The 19,910-nt window shown below is 44.3% G+C and overlaps 2 protein-coding genes and 2 pseudogenes across 4 annotated transcripts; all 4 read right to left on the bottom strand.

Annotated features, from left to right (window-relative positions):
• Nucleotides 1–164: 164 nt before the first annotated feature.
• On the bottom strand, nucleotides 165–5,105 carry LOC311125030 (protocadherin gamma-A10-like; the record flags this gene model as incomplete). Its single annotated transcript, XM_084199115.1, has 3 exons — nucleotides 165–989; nucleotides 4,368–4,879; nucleotides 5,099–5,105. 3 exons carry the CDS (start codon nucleotides 5,103–5,105, stop codon nucleotides 165–167), a joined length of 1,344 nt encoding a protein of 447 aa, XP_084055241.1.
• Nucleotides 1,016–2,542, bottom strand: LOC311125023 (protocadherin gamma-B1-like; annotated as a pseudogene). The gene is made up of 2 exons: nucleotides 1,784–2,542; nucleotides 1,016–1,057 (listed from the first exon to the last, which is right to left on the bottom strand). The product of its transcript is annotated as a protocadherin gamma-B1-like (transcript).
• A 1,556-nt stretch (nucleotides 5,106–6,661) lies between the features above and the next one.
• On the bottom strand, nucleotides 6,662–19,005 carry LOC311125029 (protocadherin beta-16-like; the record flags this gene model as incomplete). The annotated part of the gene is made up of 3 exons (XM_084199114.1): nucleotides 6,662–6,670; nucleotides 6,782–6,946; nucleotides 16,747–19,005. The coding sequence occupies 3 exons, from the start codon at nucleotides 19,003–19,005 to the stop codon at nucleotides 6,662–6,664; spliced, it is 2,433 nt and encodes an 810-aa protein (XP_084055240.1).
• Nucleotides 8,768–11,363, bottom strand: LOC311125035 (protocadherin gamma-A10-like; annotated as a pseudogene). Its single transcript has 3 exons — nucleotides 9,528–11,363; nucleotides 9,040–9,267; nucleotides 8,768–8,812 (listed from the first exon to the last, which is right to left on the bottom strand). The product of its transcript is annotated as a protocadherin gamma-A10-like (transcript).
• Nucleotides 19,006–19,910: the final 905 nt, after the last annotated feature.

Raw genomic sequence — 19,910 nt, 5'->3', positions numbered from 1 at the left:
ATGACTCGGCTCTCTCTTTGAAAAACATTAGTAAATGCCCCGAAAATAAGCTGATATACAAAATCAGAGAACCTAGTAGGATGTCAAAGTCCCAATCTAATCTAATTTAAATAAAACAATTTAATTAATACAATTATTCAGCAGCATAACCAATTGGGCAGTGATTATCTCACCTGTTCAGGAGAATCTGTGAAAACTTTCTCTCTTTGTGCATGTTGGAGAGTCTCTGCATAGCTCGGGTCCATAATTAACACGTTCTGACTAAAAGGTCTGGCAAATTTACAGTCACTCTTCCTCGAGTCAGTCCTCATGCACACCTCATAGTTGTACACGTGTTGCTGAGTCCCTGTCCCTCCGGCGTCTGCGTGACTTGGTGGATAGTATGGAATAACTGAGAGACTAGACTGATACATGCGTGATTGTCTCCACCTGTAGATTTTAACTGATATTATAACTACTACACACGAGATGAAGAGGAAAGACACCACAGCCAAGGCCAAAACTAGATAAAAAGTCAGGTTGTCATTGTAATCCGTCTCATGCGTAAAGTCAGTGAATTCTGAGAGCACTTCAGGGAAGCTGTCCGCCACCGCCACGTTCACAATGACTGTAGCTGATCGAAAGGGCTGCCCCTTGTCCTCCACTACAACAGTGATCCTTTGTTTCACAGCATCTTTATCAGTGACCTGGCATTTGGTTCTTATTTCTCCGTTTTGTAGTCCCACTTCAAACAGCTCCCTGTGTGTCACTTTCTGCATTTTATATGAAAGCCAGGCATTCTGTCCAGAGTCCACATCAACAGCCACCACTTTAGTGACAAGATAGCCCACATCTGCTGAACGAGGCACAATTTCATCCACCAGAGATCCACTAGTCTGTACTGGGTAGAGCACCTGAGGTGCGTTATCATTCTGGTCTTGGATGATTATTTTTACGGTCACATTACTACTCAGAGGAGGGGAGCCTCCATCTAGCGCTTTTACGCGGAACTGGAAATCCTTTATCTGCTCATAGTCTAACGAGCGCCCTGCATGGATGACTCCACTTTCAGAATTAACTGATACATATGAAGAGACAGACACCCAATTAACCGAGGATTCTTCCAAAAAGTAAGAAACACGGGCATTATGTTTCCAGTCTGTGTCACTGGCACGTAATGATAATATGGACAAGCCGGGTGAATTGTTTTCACTAACTAACGCCTCATATGCACTCTGCTCAAAGATGGGCATGTTGTCGTTCACGTCTGTCACTTTTAGCATAAAAGTAACGTTTTTAGATAACGGGGGCACACCATGATCAGTGGCAGTAATGGTGATGTTATATTCTGGAGTTGTTTCACGATCTAATGCAGCATCAGTCTGCAAGCTATAGAAATTATTGGATGACGACATAATTTTAAACGGGATGTCATCATTGATTAAACAGAGTACTCTGCCATTGTTCCCCGAGTCTAAATCTTTCACTTTAATCACAGCTATGACTGTCCGCGGTGTAACATTTTCTTCTACTGAGTCGGAGAATGACATCATAGCAATCGTTGGGGTGTTATCACATCTACAACGTCAATAACTACCTTCGCGTTGTCTGTAAGAACACCCCCGTCACTGGCCTGAACATTTAGCTGATAGTTTTTAAGTATCTCATAGTCTAATTTCCCAATTAGTGTTATTTCTCCGGTTAATTCATTAATCGTAAACATCTCCCCCAGGGCGTCATTATTGTGAGTAATTGAATATGACACTTGTGCATTTGATCCTTTGTCGGCATCGTTGGCACTAACAACAGCAAGCATTGAATCCTTCCGTGCATTTTCAGCAATATATGTTTTGTAGATCTGCTGAGTAAAAATGGGAGGATTATCGTTGCTATCAAGTATATGTACCGATATCTTAGTTTTACCAGACAACTGAGGATTTCCCCCGTCTACAGCAGTTAACGTTAGGGACAACTGTTCTGAGTTTTCCCGATCTAGAGGTCTCTGAAGGACCATCGCTACACTTTTAGTACCGTCAGGCTAAGAATCCACCTTTAAGGTGAAATGATCAGTGGGTTTGAGTATGTAGCCCTGCAGCGTATTAACACCCACATCAGGATCCACAGCGCTCAGTAACACAAACCTTGCTTTGGGCAGCGCAGACTCACTGATCTCTAACACTATGTCTTGTTTAGGGAAGACGGGTGCGTTATCGTTAATATCTCAAATCTAAACTGTTACAAGGTGGAATTCTATAGGATTATCAAGGACAATTTCAAAGTTTATCGAGCAAGGCAACGTCTGTCCGCACAGTGCCTCTCTGTCTATTCTCTCTTTGACTACCAGCACTCCTCGATCCCGAATGAGTTCCAAATACTCACTGTTTTCTCCTTCAAAGATTCGAGCTTTTCTGTTTACAAGACGTTTAATATCCAGCCCTAAATCCTGGGCAATATTCCCAACGAACGAGTCCTTTGTCATCTCCTCTGGTACAGAATATCGAACGTGACTGAAAACGACCCCAATACAGAGACTCGCTACGAGAAACCTAATTAGCCATTCCATTGTGCATGTCATGTATGTCCTCCACATTATTGACAGAGAAAACACGAAGTCTCAGTCGGGAAAATGAATAAAATCAGCTAATTCAACGCCCCCCACTGATGTAGATTTGTTTTAAATAATGTATCGGTTTGTCTAGAGGTCTGGTGCTAGTAACTGAGACCTCCTATTCCTATAAAGTAGTGGTCCATCTCATCTCTCTCCTCAGCTTCTACGCAGTGATATGGGAGGGCCTCCTGAATCTACATCAAAAAAACATTATTACATTGACCAACAGCGGCACCGTGAGCCGAACCTCAGAAATGCTAAAGAGAATTGTGGCCAATTGGGTTCATCCAGCACAGGGAGAAAAAAAGCGAGCGAGCGCACATGTACACACACACACACACACACACACACACACACACACACACACACACACACACACACACACACACACACACACACGCACACGCACACGCACACACACACGCACGCGCACACACACTCTAACACATACACTAAAAAATACGTTGCAGGTGATGCATAGGCTACTCGTACAATGGTGGTCAAAATAAGACACACTTGAATTTGATTGAATGCAAATTGTAACCATAACTCCATGATTATGACATCACCCGGGAAAATTAAGAATAAACGCTTAACTGTCAACCGTTTGTCATGTCTTCAATTGGAATATACAGTCCTGAATTATGACATCATGTGGGAAAACCATGAGAAACGACAGAGTTGGTGACGTCATCAATCAGAATCATTCTGAATTGACACCACCCAGGAAAAATTACAAAGGAATGAGTTGGTAGCCTATTGTGATGTCATCAATCAGTGTTCAGTGTGTCAGTTCACACCGTCAGCTGGCCCGCCGACACACCTGGCTGCATCATACACTGTGATCAAAGCTGTATTCAAGTAGAAATATAGTACAGACTACAGCATATGCTATACATAGTTTAAATACATCAATCATCAGGATCATACATACTGTAAATAACAATGTAAGAGCTCAGTATGCCCTTACCTCGTCGGGTGAATCTGTTCTCTCTCTGTATACATGGGCCAGCGTGTCTCTGCCACTGGCGTCTATGCTCACGAGATTTTGACTGATGGGCCTGATGTATTTCATATCACTCTTCCTCGAGTCAGTCGTCATGCACACCTCATAGTTATACACGTGTTGTAGAGTCCCTGTCCCTCCGGCGTCTGCGTAACGGGGTGGATAATATGGAATAACTGGGAGATTGGAATGGAAGTTACGTGATTGTCTCCATCTGTAGATCTTAACTGATATTATAACTACTACACACGAGATGAAGAGGAAAGACACCACAGCCAAGGCCAAAACTAGATAAAAAGTCAGGTTGTCATTATAATCCGTGTCATGCGTAAAGTCAGTGAATTCTGAGAGCACTTCAGGGAAGCTATCCGCCACCGCCACATTCACATTGACTGTAGCTGATCGAGAAGGCTGCCCGTTGTCTTCCACTACAACTGTGAGCCTTTGTTTCACTGCATCTTTATTAGTGAACTGGCGTATAGTTCTTATTTCTCCATTCTGTAGGCCTACTTCAAACAGCGCCCTATCTGTCGCTTTCTGCAGTTTATATGAGAGCCAAGCATTCTGTCCAGAGTCCACATCAACAGCCACCACTTTAGTGACAAGATAGCCCACATCTGATGAACGAGGCACCATTTCAGCCACCAGAGAGTTACTAGTCTGTACTGGGTAGAGAACCTGAGGAGCGTTGTCGTTCTGGTCTTTGATAAAAACAGTTAAAGTCACATTGGTGCTCAGAGGCGGTGAGCCTCCATCTTGTGCTTTGACATGAACTCTAAACTCTTTAATTTGTTCATAATCAAAGGACCGTACAGCATACAACACTCCTGTCTCAGAATTAACAGAAATGTACGATGACACAGGGGCTCCAACTATCTGGGTCTCCTCCAAAATATAAGATATCCGCGCATTGTGATTCCAATCAGAGTCGGTGGCACTCACTGTAAATATAGATATCCCCGGAGAGTTATTTTCCATGATGTATGTGGAGTATTCACTCTGATCAAACACAGGGGCGTTGTCATTAACATCAGAAATCTTAAGAACAAATGTTTTGTTACTTGAGAGGGGTGGGAAGCCAGAATCGGTCGCTGTTATTGTGATATTATATTCAGAAACCGTTTCTCGGTCGAAAGCAGAATCGGTCACCAAGGTGTAGTAATTGGTAAGAGAAGACATGATCTTAAACTGACGATTGTGATTGATGTTACATGTCACCTGACCGTTCAACTCTGAATCTACGTCCTTGACATTGATAACTGCTATTGTCGTACCGACCTCAGCATCTTCAGACACAGGATTTGAGAAAGACATAACATTTATAACAGGTGCATTATCATTAACATCAAGTACTTCAACTATAACCTTACCAGAATCTGCTAGACCACCTTGGTCTTTGGCCTCAACGCCAATTTCATACTTTTTAGTTTTTTCGTGATCTAGCTGCCCAACAACATATATAGTTCCAGTGTTCTCATCCAGACTAAACATGTCGGCCACTTTACCTTTCATGTTGGAAAATGAATAACTTATCAGTCCATTTGATCCGCTATCTGAGTCACTGGCATTAACGGTAGTGATGTATGTGCCTATGGACGCATTTTCCATAACAGTTGCTCTATAGACTGACTGGTTAAACACAGGTGCATTGTCATTTGCATCTAAAACAGTAACCTCAATATTTACAGAGCTAGATCTCTGTGGATTTCCACCATCGACTGCAGTTAAGGTAAGAGAGATACGGGGCTCCTGCTCTCGGTCTAACGGCTTCTGAAGCACCATCTCTGCGTATTTCAGCCCGTCAGGTCGAGTATGTTGTTTTAGTATGAAGTTATCATTAGCAGTTAGTATGTAATTCTGAATAGCGTTTATTCCAACATCAGGGTCCTCCGCGCTCCCTAAAACAAAGCGCGCTCCCGGTGCAGCAGACTCACTGATTTCCAATTTGATCTCTTGTTTTTTAAATATCGGTGTGTGATCATTGACATCCAAAATCTCCACAGTGACACTGTGAAGTTCAATCGGGTTCTCTAAGATTATTTCGAAAGTAAAGCTACATGGAGTAAAATCGCCACAGAGCTGCTCTCGGTCAATCCTCTCGCTGATAACCAATACCCCTTTGTCTGTCTTTAGCTCCGTGTACTGAATGCTGTCTCCGGTGACGATACGAGCCCTGCCTGCTCGCAGTCGTCCCACATTTAACCCTAAGTCCTGCGCAATATTCCCAACAAAATAACCTTTCTTCAATTCCTCCGGAATAGAATAGCGAATTTGACCACAAACGGTCTGGATTAGGCACGCAACGAAACACAACCGTATTTGCCAATGCAGACGGCAAAACAGTTGCCATCTCATGATGTTAAATATGAGAAATCCTCCCTCCATTATTAACAATAGAGTGTTATCTCAAAATAAATCCGGAAGGCCACTTTCTTGTAGCAGCCTAACACAAAATCCTCGGAATAATTCTCAAAATTCCAGTTGGACTGCAGTTAAAACCTGTATTTATCAGACGTGAAGAGATATGTGAATCTCTCTCTCTCTCCACCTTCTATTATACATCACAGTTATTTGGGCGGGACCTTACACGTTAGATAATTACGTTTTTCTACTGACCAACAGCGGCACTCAGAGCTCAAACACTGAAAAAAAAAGAAATGGGAACATAAGCATTCAAAGCTGTAAAAACGTCTGCATTAATATATTCACTCACACGTGCACATTATTATATTAATATTGACTACCACACGGTGGTAATTACACACAAAACGTAAACAGCGCTTGTGTGTTAATTACCGTGTGGTAAAAGAGAACAACCTCCTGATAAAACTCAACAAAATACCAACAGTAGAGTGAACGTGGTAGAGCGAGGCCCTGTCGTTGTCCATGGTGCTGAAGTTGTGGATGAAGCCCACTGAAGCCAAGGCAGCAGCCACTCAAGCCTAGTTCAATTATACAACGTGTAGGCTACAAAAGAGCAGTGAACCATTACAGAAACGTCATATCAATATAATAAGCAGATGGATATGATCATTAGGATATATACACTGAGTAGACTATCACCAGCCTCACGTTGGCTATAAGTGAACAAAACAAACATGCCAGTGAAAACTAATAGCTACACGAGATGAGGTGTAGGATGACCATGAAGTATGAGGGGCACAAAATCATTTATCAAATTAACTAACCTCCAATGGGGAATCTGGCTCGTCCAGAAAGTTTTTTTCAGGCTGTGTGCGCTGCAAAGTCTCTGAGGAGTTGGGGCCCATTAATAAAACGTTCTGACTAAAAGGTCTGGCAAATTTACAGTCACTCTTCCTTGAGTCAGTCGTCATGCACACCTCATAGTACACCTGTTGTAGAGTCCCTGTCCCTCCGGCGTCTGCATAACGGGGTGGATAATATGGAATAACTGGGAGATTGGAGTGTTGGAAGTTGCAAAATGTTCTCCATCTTTAGATCTTAAGTGATATTATAACTACTACATACGAGATGAAGAGGAAAGACACGACAGCCAAGGCCAAAACTAGATAATAAGTCAGGTTGTCATTATAATCCGTGTCATGCATAAAGTCAGTGAATTCTGAGAGCACTTCAGGGAAGCTGTCCGCCACCGCCACATTCACATTGACTGTAGCTGATCGAGAGGGCTGCCCGTTGTCCTCCACTACAACAGTGAGCCTTTGTTTCACAGCATCTTAATCAGTGACCTGGCGTATGGTTCTTATTTCGCCATTCTGTAGGCCTACTTCTCACCACAGAGCTGCTCTCTGTCGATTATCTCACTGACGATCAAAATCCCTGTGTCTGTCTTCAGCTCAGTGTGCTGTATGATGTCTCCCCTGCCTGATTGGAGTCTTTTTACATCAATGCCGAGGTCATTTGCGATATTGCCTATAAGAGCCCCTTTTCTCATTTCTTCAGGAATCGAGTAGCGTATCTGAGCACCCGTCAAATGGATGAAATAAATAATCACGAGCCAAAGTATATGCCTCCGGTGTAGCTGTCGATTCGAATCCAAGAAGAACAATCCTTAATTTCCCATGATTAGACTATTTCTATCACCGTTATACCATCGAAAAAATACTGTCCTGTGAAGCAACAAGAAGCAAATTGTCCTGGTTTATGAATCCAAATGAAAGATTTTTTATCGTGTCCTATGCTGCTCTCTCGATTCTCTCTCTCTTTGTCCTCTTTCTTTCTAACTGTTTGCAGAGGGGAGGTATTATTGCTATGTATTTATTGGTTCTGATTTCCTTCCCCTGATCAACAGCGGCCCTTGCAGTCCAAATACAAGAAAGACACCCATGAAACACCAAGTGTAGCGTTTTAGTTCCGTATGTCCAGTAGAGCAACATAGCGCAATGATCTACAAAATAATGTTGACAACCATGCTAAATCACTGATGATGAGACAGTGGTACAAAATCAACCCTTAAACGTGTATCATGAATGTAGGGCCCTGTGTAGCTCAGTTGGTAGAGCATGGCGCTTGCAACGCCAGGGTTGTGGGTTCGTTTCCCACTGGGGGCTAGTATGAAAACATAAATAAAATAAAAATGTATGCACTCACTAACTGTAAGTCGCTCTGGATAAGAGCGTCTGCTAAATGACGTAAATGTATTAAGCTACGAAGCTATTTCTATAACGTTATCGGCATAATTGACTGTGCTGAGAAGTTTTAGGTTCATGTAAAAATTGTAGAATATATATATTTTTTCAATACAAAAGCAAATTAATAGCTTATGGCCTCAAAGGACATGTTCTACAACGCAGTAATTAAAACCTACAATAATAAAACTGCAGCTGCCTTCTTCATGGCAGAACAGCCTAGTATGACTGGGGCGCTGTCCACTGAGCGTGGGGCTGAAATGCCTTACACGTTAAGACACTGCTGCTTTCATGTAGTAGGCCCATACTTCTTCACGAAAAAGCACCCTGTAAGTGATTTCTATTTTCAAGACTAACTAGGCCTACTTAATAAACTACTTTATGAAACAAATAAATAATTGGATTGGTCTGATGAATGTGCTGACAACCCTCCCCCCTCCCCCCCCAATCAGGACCCCACAACTGATTTACATAATTAACTGATATGAAATGCATCCAAACGTATTGCAAGCTCAGCAGTCTACTTTCACTAAACAAATCATGTAATATGTCTGGACAGCCGTCTCACCTGCTGAGGAGAATCCGGGTCATCCAGAACGCTGTTTCATTCTGAGAACATTGCAAGGTCACATGGCCTCTGGTCATAATAGGGCTTGGGTCCATTATTAAAACGTACTGACTAAAAGGTCTGGCAAATTTACAGTCTCTCTTCCTTGAGTCAGTCGTCATGCACACCTCATATTTGTACACCTGTTGTAGAGTCCCTGTCCCTCCGGCGTCTGTGTAACGGGGTGGATAATATGGAATAACTGGGAGATTGGAGTGTTGGAAGTTGCCACAGCCAAGGCCAACACTAGATAAAAAGTCACGTTGTCATTATAATCCGTGTCATGCGTAAAGTCAGTGAATTCTGAGAGCACTTCAGGGAAGCTGTCCGCCACCGCCACATTCACATTGACTGTAGCTGATCGAGAGGGCTGCCCGTTGTCCTCCACTACAACAGTGAGCCTTTGTTTCACAGCATCTTTATCAGTGACCTGGCGTATGGTTCTTATTTCGCCATTCTGTAGGCCTACTTCTCACCACAGAGCTGCTCTCTGTCGATTATCTCACTGACGATCAAAATCCCTGTGTCTGTCTTCAGCTCAGTGTGCTGTATGATGTCTCCCCTGCCTGATTGGAGTCTTTTTACATCAATGCCGAGGTCATTTGCGATATTGCCTATAAGAGCCCCTTTTCTCATTTCTTCAGGAATCGAGTAGCGTATCTGAGCACCCGTCAAATGGATGAAATAAATAATTATTTCTCCATTCTGTAGGCTTACTTCAAACAGCGCCCTGTCTGTCGCTTTCTGCAGTTTATATGAGAGCCAGGTGTTCTGTCCAGAGTCCACATCAACAGCCACCACTTTAGTGACAAGATAGCCCACATCTGCTGAACGATGCACCATTTCAGCCACCAGAGCGCTACTAGTCTGTACTTGGTAGAGAACCAGAGGCGCATTGTCGTTCTGGTCTTGAATAGAAATTTGCACAGTAACAGTATCACTGAAGGGCGGGGACCCTCCATCTCGCGCGGTTATATTAAAATTAAACTTTTTTAGCTGTTCATAATCAAATGAGCGCACCGCATGAATAACACCATTCTCTGAATTTACCAAGACCAGTGAAGAGACCGGTACACCATTTATCTCCCTGTTCTCCAGGTAGTAGGACAAGCGCGCATTTTGACCAGAGTCATCATCACTCGCCCTGATAGTGAATATGGAGACCCCCGGCGAATTGTTCTCTGGTACAATTGTCTCATAGACATGCGGTCAAAGGCAGGTGGGCTGTCAATGACGTCTGCCACTTTCACTGTCACTGTTTTATTACCGAAGAGAGTGGGTGTCCCTTCGTCTGATACATTCATGGTGATGTTGATTTCTGAAATCGATTCTCGGTCGAGGATGCCATCAGTTACTAAACTATAATAGTCGGTCATTGACGACTCAATTTTGAAAGGGATATCTGGGTTTATAGAACAGTGCACCACGCCGTTCTTTCCAGCATCTGCATCCTCTACATTTATCACGGCTACTGTAGTTCCAGGAGGGGAATTCTCTGCTATGGTATTGGAAAAAGACATCAATTGTATTGTTGGAGAATTATCATTCTCGTCAATAATTTCAATAAGAACTTTACATATATCCGAAAGACCACCGTGGTCTTTTGCTTTCACATTCAACTGATAATTGTTTTCCTCTTCGTAATCTAATTTGTCTGATACTCTGATCTCTCCTGTTTCCGCATTTATCTGAAACAACTCCTTTGCATCTCGAGGCCATGGAATACGATACTTTTCCATATGACCCATTATCAGCATTGGCAGCGTTGACTGTCGTTATCAGTGTGCCTTTTGGGGTGTTTTCTCTCACTACAGCCTTGTAAAGAGATTGACTGCAAACTGGAGCGTTATTGTTGGCATCTAGCACTGTAACGTGGATGCGAACAGTTCCGGATTTTTGCGGATCCCCCCCATTGGTTGCTATAAGGATTAACGTGAGATTTTCCTGACTCTCTCTGTCTAATGGGTTCTGCAGAATAATTTCGACATATTTACTATCAGTGTTCTTATGTACTGCTAATTTAAAATGATCTGATGGCTTGAGTGCATAGTTTTGTAAGCTATTCATGCCCACGTCCGAATCCATTGCGTTATCTAATGAGAAGTGAGCTCCAGACACAGCAGACTCGCTTATTTCCAGGTTAACACTATCTCTCGGAAAGGAAGGAGCATTCTCGTTTATATCCCGGACCTCGACTGTTATCCGATACAATTGGATGTGGTTTTCAATTATAACCTCAAAACTGAAGCTGCAAGGTGTAGTCTGCTTGCAGAGGTCCTCTCGGTCTATTCTCTCTCTAACAACCAGAGTGCCTTTGTCTCTGTTGAGATCAAGATACTGACGACTCCCCTTTGTTACAATGTGAGCTTTACCAGTAACAAGCCGACTGATCTCCAAGGCCAAATCCTTCGCAATATTGCCGACAAACGATCCCTCTGTCATCTCCTCTAGGATGGAGTATTGTGCTTGTCCAGTCACATTGTCGACCCAGATCACACAAAAAACAATGCACAGTACTTGCCATCTGTAACCATCTGGAATTCTGTCAGGCATCGATCATCTGGTCGTCGGGTAAGCTTGGCGTCGGGTAAGCTTGGCTTTACACATAGCTTGGGCTTTGTCGAGTAAGGCTTAAACTATGTATTTAGATTGTAGTTAGGTATTGTAGGTAGTTATTGTGGGTTGTTGTATGTAATTATTGTAGGTTAGTATTGTATTCGGCTGTGCCCAGCGTAGCCCAGCGTAGCACGAAGCTAGCTAGCTAACCCACCACCGGGACTAGCTGGCGAGTAGCTATTAGCAACGGTATAGTTATTTCACGCCTGAGAGTGCCTGTAATTACGCCAGCTGGCTGCCTACAATAATTACATACAATAATTGCCTACCATTCAGCTGTTTCCTAACCTCATTGTCTGAACCGTTAACGTTAGGTAGCAAGTGGCTACTGTGCTTGAAATATTAGCTAGCTTGTTGCTACCTGGATAGCTACTAGTAAACAATAGCTGGAACGACCGCGCGAACAGACGCGAACTGGCTGAGTCAATTCAGTGGCTAGCTTTGCACTTGGCTAGCTAACAGTAGCTGCTAGGGGTAAGTCATAACCTACATTTGTGTTTTGTTTTTTACATATTGATAGCCCGAGTCGTTCAAGGAATTTGGGACATGGGTGACTAGTTAACGTTAGTTTGGCTCTCTCTGTGTGTTCGTGCCATGAAAGGAGGGGTTCTTCTTTGTCTGAAAGCAATGGCTAGCTAGTTTGCTAGCTATTCTAGCTAACTAACTGGCTGAATAAGTTGACGACGGACTCGCTCAAGCTGTCGGGACTAACCCACAACGTTAGACACGGACACGAACGATCTGCTTGCGTGTTGATACACTGGTGCTTTGTTGTGGCAGAGTATTGGCGCTAAACCGTGTTGCTGGAGTCCGGCATGCTAGCTGGCTGTGGCGTCATATGACTTGATGCCCGGACGATTTTCACGGAATAATACTGCACCTAGTTAGCTAGCTGAATAAACTGAGTTAGTCTATTCCTAGAAACATTGAACCGCTGTAGTTTACAACAATTATAGTTTCTGAGGTGGAAGTTGGGAGAGTTATATTTGGGAGTTGTGCTGAGGGAGGCCCCGCTCTCTCCTTTCCCAGATGTTTAGTTCATTTCAGTCCGATCTCCTCTGCATTATTGTAGCCATTTGCTGCAGCCTGTCAACTATGCCTCTGCCTTTCCCTGTTCTCTCCTCTCCGCACAGGCTACACAAACGCCTCACACCGCGTGGCTGCTGCCTCTCTAACCTGGTGGTCCCTGCACGCACCACCCACCTAGAGTTCCAGGTCTCAGGCAGCCTCTGGAACTGCCGTTCTGCTGCCAACAAGGCAGACTTCATCCCAGCCTATGCTACCCTCCAGTCCCTCGACTTCTTGGCGCTGACGGAAACATGGATTACCACTGAAAACACTGCTACTCCTACTGCTCTCTCCTAGTCTGACCATGTGTTCTCGCATACCCCGAGAGCATCTGGTCAGCGGGGTGGTGGCACAGGAATCCTCATCTCTCCCAAGTGGACATTCTCAATTTTTCCCCTAACCCATCTGTCTATCTCCTCATTTGAATTCCATGCTGTCACAGTCACTAGCCCATTTAAGCTTAATATCCTTGTCATCTATCGCCCTCCAGGTTCCCTTGGAGAGTTCATCAATGAGCTTGACGCCTTGATAAGTTCCTTTCCTGAGGATGGCTCACCCCTCACAGTTCAGGGGGATTTCAACCTCCCTACGTCTACATTTGACTCATTTCTCTCTGCCTCCTTCTTTCCACTCCTCTCCTCTTTTGACCTCACCCTCTCACCGTCCCCCCCTACTCACAAGGCAGGCAATACGCTTGACCTCATCTTTACTAGATGCTGTTCTTCTACTAAACTCACTGCAACTCCCCTCCATGTCTCCGACCACTACTTTGTATCCTTTTCTCTCTCGCTCTCCTCCAACACTACTCACTCTGCCCCTACACAGATGGTAATGCGCCGTCGCAACCTTCGCTCTCTCTCTCCCGCTACTCTCTCCTCTTCCATCCTATCATCTCTTCCCTCTGCTCAATCCTTCTCCCTCCAATCTCCTGATTCTGCCTCCTCAACCCTCCTCTCCTCCCTTTCCGCATCCTTTGACTCTCTATGTCCCCTATCCTCCCGGCCGGCTCGGTCCTCCCCTCCAGCTCCGTGGCTTGATGACTCATTGCGAGCTCACAGAACAGAGCTCCGGGCAGCTGAGCGGAAATTGAAGAAAACTAGACTCCCTGCGGACCTGGCATCTTTTCACTCCCTCCTCTCTACATTTTCTTCATCTGTTTCTGCTGCTAAGGCCACTTTCTACCACGCTAAATTCCAAGCATCTGCCTCTAACCCTAGGAAGCTCTTTGCCACATTCTCCTCCCTGCTGAATCCTCCCCCCCCCCCCCCCTCCTCCCTCTCTGTGGATGACTTCGTCAACCACTTTGAAAATTTGGTTGACGACATCCGATCCTCGTTTGTTAAGTCAAATGACACTGCTGGTCCTGCTCACACTGCCCTACCCTATGCTTTGACTTATTTCTCCACTCTCTCTCCAGATAAAACCTTGCGACTTGTGACTGCAGGCCGCCCAACAACCTGCCCGCTTGACCCTATCCCCTCCTCTCTTCTCCGGACCATCTCCGGTGACCTTCTCCCCTACCTCACCTCGCTGATCAACTCATCCTTGACCGCTGGCTATGTCCTTTCCGTCTTCAAGAGAGCGAGAGTTGCACCCCTTCTCAAAAAACCAACACTCGATCCCTCTGATGTCAACAACTACAGACCAGTATCCCTTCTTTCTTTTCTCTCCAAAACTATTGAGCGTGCCGTCTTTAGCCAACTCTCCTGCTGTCTCTCTCAGAATGACCTTCTTGATCCAAACCAGTCAGGTTTCAAGACTGGTCATTCAACTGAGACTGCTCTTCTCTGTGTCACGGAGGCTCTCCGCACTGCTAAAGCTAACTCTCTCTCCTCTGCTCTTGTCCTTCTAGACCTGTCTGCTGCCTTTGATACTGTGAACCATCAGATCCTCCTCTCCACCCTCTCCGAGCTGGGCATCTCCGGCGCGGCTCACTCTTAGATTGCATCCTACCTGACCGGTCGCTCCTACCAATGGCGTGGCGAGAAGCTGTCTCCGCACCACGTGCTCTCACCACTGGTGTCCCCCAGGGCTCAGTTCTAGGCCCTCTCCTATTCTCGCTATACACCAAGTCACTTGGCTCTGTCATATCCTCACATGGCCTCTCCTATCATTGCTACGCTGACGACACACAACTAATCTTCTCCTTTCCCCCTTCTGATAACCAGGTGGCGAATCGCATCTCTGCATGTCTGGCAGACATATCAGTATGGATGACGGATCATCACCTCAAGCTGAACCTTGGCAAGACGGAGCTGCTCTTCCTCCCGGGAAAGGACTGCCTGTTCCATGATCTCGCCATCACGGTTGACAACTCCGTTGTGTCCTCCTCCCAGAGTGCGAAGAGCCTTGGCGTGACCCTGGACAACACCCTGTCGTTCTCCGCTAACATCAAGGCGGTGACCCGATCCTGTAGGTTCATGCTCTACAACATTCGGAGAGTACGACCCTGCCTTACACAGGAAACGGCACAGGTCCTAATCCAGGCACTTGTCATCTCCCGTCTGGATTACTGCAACTCGCTGTTGGCTGGGCTCCCTGCCTGTGCCATTAAACCCCTACAACTCATCCAGAATGCCGCAGCCCGTCTGGTGTTCAACCTTCCCAAGTTCTCTCACGTCACCCCCCTCCTCCGCACACTCCACTGGCTTCCAGTTGAAGCTCGCATCTGTTACAAGACCATGGTGCTTGCCTACGGAGCTGTGAGGGGAACGGCACCTCCGTACCTTCAGGCTCTGATCAGTCCCTACACCCAAACGAGGGCATTGCGTTCATCCACCTCTGGCCTGCTGGCTCCACTTCCTCTGCGGAAGCATAGTTCCCACTCAGCCCAGTCAAAACTGTTCGCTGCTCTGGCACCCCAATGGTGGAACAAGCTCCCTCACGACGCCAGGACAGCGGAGTCACTCACCACCTTCCGGAGACATTTGAAACCCCACCTCTTTAAGGAATACCTGGGATAGGATAAAGTAATCCTTCTACCCCTCCCTTACCCCAACCCCCCCCCCCCCCCCAAAAAAAAAAAACATAATACAAAAAATAAAAAAAACATTGTAAAGTGGTTATCCCACTGGCTATAAGGTGAATCAACCAATTTGTAAGTCGCTCTGGATAAGAGCGTCTGCTAAATGACGTAAATGTAAATGTAAAATGTAACCAAAGCCTTTCCTCCACAGGCTGAGTAGAACATCGAACAAACGCAAATATCCATTGTAATGATTATTTAAGTGGTAAAGTCGTAATCCAGATGACAACACAATGAATTCCAAAAGAAAATATCTCGAGATATTGCCAATGCCTGCATTTATCCTTCTCGGCTGCAAATGGAGTCGAGTCTCTCTGGTTGTATATCTGTGACTGAGTATAGCAGTACTGAGGTAGGGATCACTGCTCGGCCGCCCATGAGCCAATATAATTGCGTCTTGTTAACCAACAGCGGCCCTCACAGTTAGAAAAAAAAATGCACCGAATTAATACTGATTATGCCTCTACAGACCTGATTATTCCTCTATAGACACAACCTCCTGTAGGATTCTAGTTTAGATCCAGCCCACGAATGAACCAATTAGATATTTATATTTTACACGAATGCATGGCATACAGTGGCTCAATATGGATAACCAAACACTGCAAACTCACAAGTACAACCGCAACAGAAACGATTAGTATTATTTTATTTTTGTCCACGAAGGTGTGCTGTGACAGTCTGGATATTACATTTTATACGAATTGCAATACACACACTTTGACAAGCATGTCATTTTTCTACAACACGATTCTGAAAGCCCAAACATTGTGGATAAGAGCAAACCCCGTGGGTTTAATTCAGGATGAAGACAAGCAAACAAGATTATAAAAAATGATCTCAATAACCAAAATAACCTACACCCGACCTGAGTTCATGCGTATTTTAAATACTTATGTTCTGTGTATTTGAGTATTTTCAAATAATATGGCCGAAATACTTATATTTGAAGTAAGCCTTTTTGAAAGTATTTTCAAATAGCCTACTTGTTTTCAAATACATTTCAAATACCCCTAGGACAAAACAGTAAACAAATGTTGTAAAATGTCAGCGTCTCACCTGCTCAGGAGAATCCGGGTCATCCAGAAAGCATCTCTCATTCTGAGAACATTGCAAGGTCACATGGTCTCTGGTCATAGTAGAGCCCTGGTCCATTATTAAAACGTTCTGACTAAAAGGCCTGGCGAATTTACAGTCACTCTTCCTCGAGTCAGTCGTCATGCACACCTCATAGTTGTACACCTGTTGTAGAGTCCCTGTCCCTCCGGCGTCTGCGTAACGGGGTGGATAATATGGAATAACTGGGAGATTGGAGTGTTGGAAGTTGCGACATTGTCTCCATCTGTAGATCTTAACTGATATTATAACTACTACACACGAGATGAAGAGGAAAGACACCACAGCCAAGGCCAAAACTAAATAAAAAGTCAGGTTGTCATTGTAATCCGTGTCATTTGTAAAGTCAGTGAATTCTGAGAGCACTTCAGGGAAGCTGTCCGCCACCGCCACATTCACATTGACTGTAGCTGATCGAGAGGGCTGCCCGTTGTCCTCCACTACAACAGTGAGCCTTTGTTTCACAGCATCTTTATCAGTGACCTGGCGTATGGTTCTTATTTCGCCATTCTGTAGGCCTACTTCAAACAGCGCCCTGTCTGTCGCTTTCTGCAGTTTATATGAGAGCCAGGCATTCTGTCCAGAGTCCACATCAACAGCCACCACTTTAGTGACAAGATAGCCCACATCTGCTGAACGAGGCACCATTTCAGCCACCAGAGAGCTACTAGTCTGTACTGGGTAGAGAACCTGAGGAACGTTGTCATTCTGGTCTTGAATTATTAACTTTATAGTCACGTTGCTATTAAGTGGAGGGGAGGCTCCATCTTGCGCTTTAATGTGGAATTTAAAAGCTTTGATTTGTTCGTAATCAAACGATCTCACTGCATAAATCTCTCCTGTTTCAGAATTAACCGATATTAAAGATGAAATAGAATTTCCTCCCACTTGCGATTCTTCCAAGAAATAGGAGACCCTGGCGTTCTGACCACAGTCTTCATCTTTGGCGTGGACCAAACCAATGGAAACACCGGGGGAGTTGTTTTCTAATATCCGAGCTGTGTACTCGCTTTTATCGAACACTGGCACATTGTCGTTCACATCAGAGATTCTAATGCGAAGGGTCTTATTGTTACACAATGAGGGAAGACCTTTGTCCACCACTGTCACTGTGACGTTATACTCAGACACAACCTCACGGTCTAAAACACTGTTTGTTAGTAAAGTGTAATAGTTCGCTAATGAAGATTCTATTTTAAAGGGAAGAGAATGGTCGATGGAACAATTAACATTACCATTTTGTCCAGAGTCCAAGTCTTTCACGTTAACAATGGCGACAGTTGTCCCCGGAGGAGAGTCCTCTGGGATGGTATTGGAAAAAGATGTCAACGCTATAACGGGAGGATTGTCATTCACATCTATCACTTCAATTATAACTTTGCAAGATTTTGAGAGACCACCTATGTCCTTGGCAATAACATTAATTTGAAACTGCTTCGTTTTCTCATAGTCGATTAAACCTGATACTCGTATTTCCCCACTGCTTGGACTTAGTGTGAACACCATAGCATTTTGTTGTGTAAGGTGGTCAATGTAATATTCTAACTGACCGTTACTGCCCACATCTGCGTCGGTCGCAATCACTGTTGCTACTAAAGTCCCTTTAGGGCAATTCTCAAAAACAGAAGCTTTGTATATGGCTTGACTAAAGACCGGAGCATTATCATTTGCATCCAAAACATTCACTTTTATGCTCACCATCCCTGTTCTCCGCGGATTTCCTCCGTCTGCAGCTGTCAATGTTAGAAACATTTCACCTTCCTTCTCTCTGTCTAAAGGACTTTGCAAAACCATCTCCACATATTTACCACCATCAGCAAACGTTTGTTCTTTTAAAGTAAAATGCGTCGAAGGTTTTAGACTGTAGCTTTGCAGTGCATTTAAACCTACATCAGGATCCACGGCACTGCCTAAAATAAATTGAGCTCCAGGCGACGCCACTTCACTGATATTCAGGGTAATTTCCTTATTTGCAAAGGCAGGTGAATTATCGTTGATATCGAGTATTTCCACAGTTATACTAAATAATTCCATTGGATTTTCTAGAACCATTTCGAAGTTGAAGCTACAGGGGGATGTCTGTCCACACAGCTCCTCTCTGTCTATGCGTTTTTTGACCATCAGAATCCCTTTGTCCGCGTTCAGCTCTACACAGTCGTTTTCCTCACTAACAATGCGGGCCCGGCCAGATTTTAGTCTTCGGATATCTAGTCCCAAATCCTTTGAGAGATCACCAATCAAAGACCCGTGCACCATTTCCTCTGGAATCGAATATCGCACCTGGCATCGAACTATATGCAACAAGAGGGCACACAAAATAATCAATCGTCCTTGCCATTGTTGCTTTCGATTTTGCTTTCCCTCAAACATTTCGTAAAAAACCCTGCAAAAATATATATTTCTGACAAACTATTGATTGAGTAGCCTCCTGATCCTTCTGATGCACAACTCCCTCTTAGTCCTTCTAAATAAGCTGTATTGGAAATCTATCCATGTCGATTTTCATTCCTGTTTGATTCTAGATATCTTCCACCGAATGTTGTATCAGCTCATATGAATCCATCAGATAGGAGGTTCTGTGAATTTAAGCATATAACTCGTCTTACTGTCCAACAGCGGCGCTCAGAGTCCAGAGCGAAGACTAACATCATGTCGAAATGACACACAGCCATCTAAAGACAGTTTTATTACATAGCCCATAACTAAGCCTACATCAGCAATTGGATGATTATTGCACTGTGTATTGTCAGTAAACACTTTTCATAACACTTTTTTAAAACGGATTTGGAGCACTTACAATGACAAGCCTAAGACCGCTCTTTGAATGCAGCACGTTTGGTATTTCAGTACCATGGAGAGCGACAGCTCCAACCTGCTTCTTTAAAACCAATTCAAAACACTAATACTGTTTCAGGACTTAAAATGTGTATGCTATAACTGTTTCACCATATACCAATAATAAACAATTGATCAGCAGCAAATCTTCATGTGTTTAACCCTGACTGCAACATTTCATAACTCACAGTACCAACCAATGTACCCAAGTCTCAAACATCTGAACAGCTGTAGTTCATGTTATATTCATCAAAGTTGCCAACTTTGCATCCCTCTATTTCCATGTAACTAGGGGTGAAACTGAGAGGTCAACAGGCCTCCCACAGAGTGAGGTTAGAGGTCATCACAGGATGAGACAGACAGTGTGTCAAAGCAGTGAAGCATGATGCCCTCTATCCACAACACAATCTCCACATGTGCCCCAAAACAACCTACACACG

The sequence above is a fragment of the Coregonus lavaretus genome (assembly GCF_964263955.1).
Source record: "Coregonus lavaretus genome assembly, contig: HAP1_SCAFFOLD_1964, whole genome shotgun sequence".
Classification (NCBI taxonomy): domain Eukaryota; kingdom Metazoa; phylum Chordata; class Actinopteri; order Salmoniformes; family Salmonidae; genus Coregonus; species Coregonus lavaretus.
The sequence above is the reverse complement of the archived record's forward strand: the minus strand, read 5'-3'. Positions and strand labels throughout refer to the sequence as shown.